Source organism: Antrostomus carolinensis, unplaced genomic scaffold, assembly GCF_000700745.2.
Source record: "Antrostomus carolinensis isolate BGI_N321 unplaced genomic scaffold, ASM70074v2 scaffold18133, whole genome shotgun sequence".
Lineage (NCBI taxonomy): Eukaryota > Metazoa > Chordata > Aves > Caprimulgiformes > Caprimulgidae > Antrostomus > Antrostomus carolinensis.
The window spans coordinates 71,068-78,465 of NW_010307444.1; the positions used below are offsets into that span (position 1 = coordinate 71,068).

The following is a 7,398-nucleotide window of genomic DNA, read 5'->3' on the forward strand; positions in this document are numbered from 1 at the left end:
AAAGTCAGAATCAGTCATGGAAAGAGGGAGCTGCTCACAACAATTCAGCTCAGCTTTAGGCACATCAGGGTGGTGAAACATTGATCGTTACAGATAAGTGTGCAATTTATGGAACTGAAGTTACTGTAATAATAAAGATCAATGAGGAGCCTCGTTCCTTTCAAGAGCTTGTTTACAGCCTTGTACGTACAATGTCCAGTGTTAAATACAGCATGTCAGAAAAATAACTTTACACTAACAGAATGAGAGGGAAAACTGACCCAGTATTATCTCATTCTGATTGCAAAGCTTCTTTGATGAGAGGACAGAATAAGAGACTCCGAATGAAAAAGGAGGAAACATTATGTCACCAGACTAGGATCTGATTTCCTCTGAACACAGACTTTGGAACAGATTTCAAGGAATTTCTGATTCTGACATGAGAACAGCCCCAAAATACTACACATACGATGCTTTAGCATGATGGCAAAACTGCAACAAGAAATACATTTAGAATATTTTTAAGCATTTGTAGAAATAGATTTATTTGGCTGCAAAAATTCAGCCAAACACTTCTTTAAATATTGAGTATTTGCATTGTACCAACTGGGATGTGGTTTCCATTCTCCCGTTCCTCCTCTTCACTCATTTCTTCCTCGCTCACCTCTTCTGCAAAACACAATCAAGTTGGACTGAATAACCTCTGGGCTGCTGCAGTTCCCTGTAAGGCAGATCCCTACTGAAACGCTTTTCTAACTCGCCAGGCTTCCTCACCACTATCTAGTTTGTGACCTCGTACTTCTGTTTCACTTGGAAAGCAAATGCTTCCCCTAACTCAACAGAACTGCCCCTTTCAGCTTCCAACAGGGAATACGATTCTTATCAATTATCTGGGAATTAGGGGTTGGAGGCAGGTGAGTAAATTAAAGTCAGGAAACTTATTAATATTTGGTTATTAACTGTAATTGATTTTAAAGAAAAATACCCAGCCATCAGAGCATGCTTTTGTGCCTTTTCTTTACTAATTAATGACAAGAACAGCTGTAAGTAGACTTTTTTTACTAAACTTCTTAAAATTATGTTCATTTTCTTTTGCTGGTATGCAAAAAAAAAAAAAAATCTGAAATTTGCAACTGTAAATAATTCCAAATGACAGAGACACTTGTATTTCACCACCCCCCAAATAAGTGCAGAACTGTTCTCTACAGAGTATTTGTTATGTTACAAAATTACTTAGTCAGCCTTACACCGTGTGGGAAGACAAAAATGCCTTTCAGTTTTCTAATCCAGCTTCTTAGACAAATAATTGGTATTACCTCTATATAAAAGGATAGAATATGACTTGTACTTGTTTATTTTCTTTTTAGTTATCTTGACCTGTGAGGTCTCAGCCTATCCTAGACTAAGAGAAAAGGAAAATGATCAAATAAAACAATACAGAATGAGAAACAAAGAAAATCATAACACACCATTCCAGGACCTGCTTTATGCTACTCACCAGCTGACTGCTCAGACACTTCCTCAGAATTGCTTCCTGTCTCCTCCTCTTCTTCCTCTTCCTCTCCCTCTTCCTCAGAACCTTCACTGCTAGACTCTTCCTCCTCCTCTTCTGAACCTGATCCAGATTCTGTTCAGGAACAAACACACACAAAACTAAGTAGGCCCACACTCTAACAGTGTTTCCTCAACAGACAACTGTACAATTAATTACATCTATTAAATTGCATTTAATCACCTGATGAAGACTCTGCTGAGCTGGTTTTTCTCTCACTGTCACTGATGTCCTGCAAGTCTGAAAGAGGATCTCTCTCTTCTGGTTTCTCTTCTTTTACTGCTGAGACCATGAAAATTAAAAACAGGGTGCTGACTGAGTATCACCTCTACTTTTAAGACTCTGAATATCCAGATAAGTACTTTACTTTCTCTGGCCATTAAACTGGTGCTGAACATTCTCTACTGGAAATACAGAGAACTAAAAAAAAAAATAATTCACATTCTGCTCAAAAGACAAACAGTTTTTTGGGATTGCAGTGATGCAAGATCAACAGCCAGAAATGTGCAATATTGACCTTTTGTTTTTTAAACATGATATATGCCTAAACCCCTCTAGGTGTAATTAAAAAGAAAAAAAAAAGAAATAAGCAACATGGTAACAAGTATGACCAGAACACGGTCTCACTGATGTGGGTACACACAGCACTGACTGTTCTAACACAGTCCCTCTGGACCACCATGAAACAGCAGGTGTGACTGATCAGACAGCAGCTCCAAAGGACTGACCGCCTGCCTCCACCTGCAACTTCAGCTGAGTCACATTCTGCAATCAGCTTACTCCAAAGAGTTACACTTCTTCTTACAGCTACACACATTAACGAGGCAGATACAGAGCTTTTCTGCTTTAACCAAAGACACTTTTATGTCAATTGTGCAAGTTCTCTACTCACAGTTAGGATCTTCTAGGCATGGGAAGGACCATTTTCTGGCTTAGAAAACAAAATTCACTGTCTAACCAGAATACTGCCTTAACCATTTTTCTTCTACAAAGATGACAGTATCAGTGATGCTTAAATGATATCGATCCCTGTACGGTAACTCTTTAAGGTAGCTTAGTTCCTAACAACAAAACCAACTGGAGCTGGAATAAGCAATCCCTTTTCAATCTGCAAAGGAATTAAACTACAAAATTTAGAATTCAGCCAGCTGCTTCTCTCATCGCTGAATGAAGTAACTCACTTAAAAACTTTTTAAATTACTCCTCCTACTACTAAAAAAGGAAAGATTCATTCAATTTGTCACTTGTACAGTTACCTGCAAAACCATTATTGCTTGCTTTGTAGAAAACAGTACATCTGGTGGCATCCAAAGTTATGCCACCATGGCTGAAGTGGACACCACCTTCAATAGAGTCCCATGGACAGATGTTTACTACTAAAAATTAAACCCTACCCCAGAACAGCTCCTCCTCGCCCCCAGCAAAGACATGATTATAAAGTGGCAAATGCTACCTGGTTTCCTGCTATCTCCTTGCTCAAGCTTGTCTCTTTGCTGTCGTATTGGGCTGCGACTCCAGGGTCTCATTTTTACTTTGTCTCCATATTCTTCCCTCACTGTTCTATGGTGTGCAGAAACTAGTGAAAATAAAACCGGAAGAAATTGTTACATCTCCCTGCTCTAATTAGAATACTTCTGTCTGCCACAACCACCTGCTTTGCATAATTTTTAATTACCATCTAAAGGGTAACAGGGAGTAGGAGTGGAACCTAACTGTATCTGTGAGAATAAAGGATTTACCTCATGCACAGCAAAATATGGGTTTGTACTACTGAGAGAAAGGTGCTGCCATACTTGGGAAACAGAAGCAAGATGCCCTATATACTACACAGTGAATGCCCTGAAACTAAGGCATCAATGCCAGAGAGAAGTGGCCAGACCAGGAAAATACATAAAAGAATAAAACCAGCTAAAGGTTAGAAGGAGCTGACAGAACATTCAGAGCAATAAAAAGAACTAAAATGACAGGCTAGATGGATTGAGCAATATCAGCATAAAGACCAAGCACAGAAAGGAGCTGTTTGGTATGAGCCCAACTAGAAAGAACAGCAATAAATATGGCTGCTTCTGCTACTCTTGAACAATCTTTGTCACTTGATCACAGGAAAGGGCTCTGATTTTTACTTTTGAAAGCTGGGATCAACAGAGATCCTTTAACCAAAACCAATCTGAACTTACATCTGATACACTAAGTGAGGGTTCATGTGTAAAAGCTAATTTAAATTGCTTGGTTATCAGATCATCTCCACCTGACTCCCACCACAGCCTTTTTTATGGCTGGAGTACTCCCTCTCTCTCTTTTTGCAATTTACTTCCCCAAATCCTTAAAACACTTAATTTTGAGAGTTCAACCTCTATCAAATTGGGTTAGACTCAGCCAAAGAGTTCAGAAGTAACTAGGATCATGACAGATACACACACACACAGAGACAATGTCAATTAGACACATCTTGTTTCTATAGGAAACCAGACTAACAGAGAGGCAAAGACCATGATATTTAAAGCATACAACATTGGTTTCGTTCCCCACAGAGTACTTAACAGATTTATTTTTCCCCCTTCTGATGTAGAATCCCCCACAACACCCCCCCCCCTTTTTTTTTTTTCTTTTCTTTCCCCAAATTATGGCACTGACCTCAATAAAAAATGCTTTTTATTGCTCCATTCCACCAGTGTGTCAGCAGACAGTAAGCCTAAAGAACACCCAGACAGAGATAGTTACCTTCTCTCCTGGCTTCCCGTTCCTTACGTCTCTCTTCAGCTCGCCTTTCTCGTTCCTTTTGCTCCCTCTGTTCTTTTTGCTGCTCTCTGATTTTTCTCTCTCGTTCTCGCTCAAGTTGCTCCAGACGATCTCTAGAAAATGATTTTTTTTTTTTTGTTACATGACAGTTCACTGCCAATTCAACTCAGGAAGGAAAACTGTTTTTTTTCTGTAACAAACTACAGGGCCATTCAATTTCATTAGTAAAAATACCACTGATTGTGTATCAGTTAAAAACAGACCTCGCTTTTCAGCTGATCCTTTAAGAACAGTGTTTCAAAAATAAAGACCAGGAGCTTTTGCGCCCTTATCAGGATTTAAATAGAAATTAAGCAAGTTCAATTAACAAATCCCCTGATACTATGCAAAACTGGTTTGCAGCTTGGGGTTTTTTTTCCAATATCATAAAACACTGTCAATGAATTCACCTTGAAATATCTGCTGTGATAAAGTCACTTACAAAGGTGATTAAAGTCAAGAACACATTTTCATTAGACAATATATTCACAGGAACACGGCACTGGCATCAGACCTTACAAGTTTTTGCTCTGAATGTTTTTTGTCATTTCAGAATTATGAAAGGTTAGAGACAGATTTAGAAGAGGAAGCTGTTCATCTCTTGGTTGGTTTGTCACAGGGGAGGGAGGGAGGGACGGCTGTACCTCTCCCTCCTGGAATGCTCCCTTGCCATCTCTCTCCGTTTCTGTCTTTCCCATTCACGACGGGCTTTATCCTGCTCTTCTCTATGTCTCTTCCTACGCTCATGTTCCCGTTCTTTCTCTTTCACTCTGGCATGTTTCCCTAAACAAACAAAAATGCATTTTGGAGTGTTACTATTCAAAATATTTAGTGCTCCTATTTTTAAAAGGCAAATCTAGAAAGGATAAAACTTATGGTAACCTATTTTCATGTTCTCTGTTATTTTCTTAAAAGAAAAATCCTGATCTGAAAGGGTGTTGGAAAGTTAAAAGATTGTAAGATCCCGCAGAAATGTTTGCATTGTAAACAGAAAAAGGCTGTTAGTAACAGGAACACAACACTAATGTTTCTAGAAATTATATTTTTCCTTTACAGTCAGGTACAAAGATCATACCTCAGCCCCCTCAGTGAAGCCAGAAAGAAGCTTAACAGACTTCAAAGAGTAGAAGTAGACTATGTCCCTGTCCCGAAGTGATTATTGTCCTCTCAAACACATACATACCCCTGTCATTCCCACAAAGGAAATCATTAAACATAATCAAAGAAATAATAAAAGTTTAAATTCCTTTGCTTTATTAGTTTGTAGTTATTGTTATTTACTTTCTACATCGTGCCTGTTTGGCTTCACCTTGGGAATCTACCAGAAACGTTACCAAAATGTAGGAATAACAACCTTCTGCTGAATGACTGCGATGCCTCCGTTTCTCTTTCCTCTTCTCATCTTTTCTATGATGGGTTTTTTCTTTCCGTGACATTTGTTGCGGTGGTTTTATAGCCAAGGAATCATCTTCTTCTCCTCTAAAACATAAGGCAAATTAATAAACTCAGGAAGGTCACATGTACTGTCAAACAGACTGTGTGTTATTTCCTCTTTTCTCCTTTTGAAACAAATACATTTTTTCCTATTTTTTAAATTTTAATGTATTAATTTCCATAATACCCCTAGACCAAGGCATTAACAGTACATTACAGAAAATCACAGCCACAGATGAGAAGTGAGACTGTTATTATACGTGCACTTTAAAGAAGTTAAAACTTTTCCCCTTGGGATATTTTTTAAACCTTCTTCTCAGTACTTCTAAAAGTTCATTTCAGTAGCTCTTTCTAAGGTAAGGTTATTCTCTTATTCTTACCTGTCTTCCATAGAGTCTTCTCTCCTGTAAGGTGAATTTCTGATTGTTATTTCCATGCGATGATCTCTCAACTCCCCCTCTTCAAGAGAATCCCGCTTGGAATCCCTATCATCTGACTGTCAGAGAAACACAAGACAGGGCAAAAATAAAATGCAATTAATTTTTATGGCACAAAATGAAATAAATGTAAATAGTACTAAACTCTTCCATCCCTAGCTCAAAAGCCATCCTCAACTGGTCACGCCAGTGAAGTACACTAACTTATGAAACAGATTTCATAGCTGTAAGCAGCCAAATGCAGTTTGATTGCAATTATAGCTGACCTTCTGCAAACCCAATGTAATTAGACAAAATTAACAAGAGATTAAGGAGGACTGCATTAACTATTGTACTTTTTTTTTTTTCCCCCCAAAAGAACGTTATTTTGTACATAGCTGTACAAAACCAAACAGTAACATAAAAGTTATTAAAACCCAATTATTTAAACTTATTCTTCTATAAAATATTTGAAGGGTTTTTACTTGAACTGCAACTTCCAGTTATTCACATAATTTTTTTAACTTTTTCTAACCAACAACTATGAAACAAAGCACAGTATACAACATAAGGCCAATGAGATCTTAGCAAAGCACAGTATTTTTGTCAAACTTTGGAATTAGAGATCGTACACGGAACATGCACAGAGGAATTGTGCTGACAGGGCAAGAAGCCTTGTTCTCATCAGAAAATGAAGATACAGGCACTGAAGCTCCTCAGGTTTCATTAGAAATTCTGGTATACCAAACGGTAGCTTACATTTTTCATACGTTTTATCTCTGCCTTCTCTTCTTGCTCCTTCCTTCGTTTTTTTTCCTGAAGAATTTCATCTAAAGTTTTCACTTTCCAAGAATCCTTTTCATCACCCATTTGAGTTTAAAAAAAACAAAAAACCTCTGAAAAAGAACACGACGTTAATGAAAGCTCCACAAACCATTCAGCCCAACACAGCTACGCCTATTTTATACTGATTTTTTTTTATACAGACACTTGATGGATCATCTTTAAGTCAAGTCAAGTCAGACCTGACTTATGCTGAAGCAGAAAGGCCCGTGTTAAGCCAAGAAGCACACAGAGTCTTTGCTACGAACTCAGGGACCTGTCTGAGGAACACGGAAACGCCGTTACACACCGGAGTAACGGTGGAGTTCCACCGCTGATGCACCAGCCCGTCAGGCACAATTCCGGTACCGGCCGGGTGATGAGAACCGTTCTCAGCGGGACCAGCCCGGCCTCCCC

At 38.5% G+C, this 7,398-nt stretch overlaps 1 protein-coding gene across 5 annotated transcripts in view; it reads right to left on the minus strand.

Annotated features, from left to right (window-relative positions):
• The window catches only part of LOC104522998 (cyclin-dependent kinase 11B), a 16,228-nt gene extending 9,155 nt beyond the window's left edge, over positions 1 to 7,073 (minus strand). The window contains exons 1-10 of one of the 5 annotated variants that reach the window (XM_029084368.1): positions 6,919 to 7,073; positions 6,124 to 6,239; positions 5,664 to 5,788; positions 4,954 to 5,092; positions 4,253 to 4,383; positions 2,985 to 3,107; positions 1,715 to 1,810; positions 1,478 to 1,606; positions 587 to 648; positions 1 to 30 (exon numbers count right to left, since the gene is read on the minus strand). The exon at positions 1 to 30 is cut by the window's left edge and continues 174 nt beyond it. In XM_029084368.1, the coding sequence (XP_028940201.1) occupies positions 1 to 30; positions 587 to 648; positions 1,478 to 1,606; positions 1,715 to 1,810; positions 2,985 to 3,107; positions 4,253 to 4,383; positions 4,954 to 5,092; positions 5,664 to 5,788; positions 6,124 to 6,239; positions 6,919 to 7,029 (1,062 nt within the window). In that variant the 5' untranslated portion in view covers positions 7,030 to 7,073. Of the gene's footprint in view, positions 34 to 586; positions 649 to 1,477; positions 1,607 to 1,714; positions 1,814 to 2,984; positions 3,108 to 4,252; positions 4,384 to 4,953; positions 5,093 to 5,660; positions 5,789 to 6,123; positions 6,240 to 6,918 lie in introns of all 5 variants that reach the window. The other 4 variants (XM_010165440.1, XM_029084367.1, XM_010165442.1 and 1 more) reach the window with 4 other exon arrangements.
• Between the last annotated feature and the right edge of the window lie 325 nt (positions 7,074 to 7,398).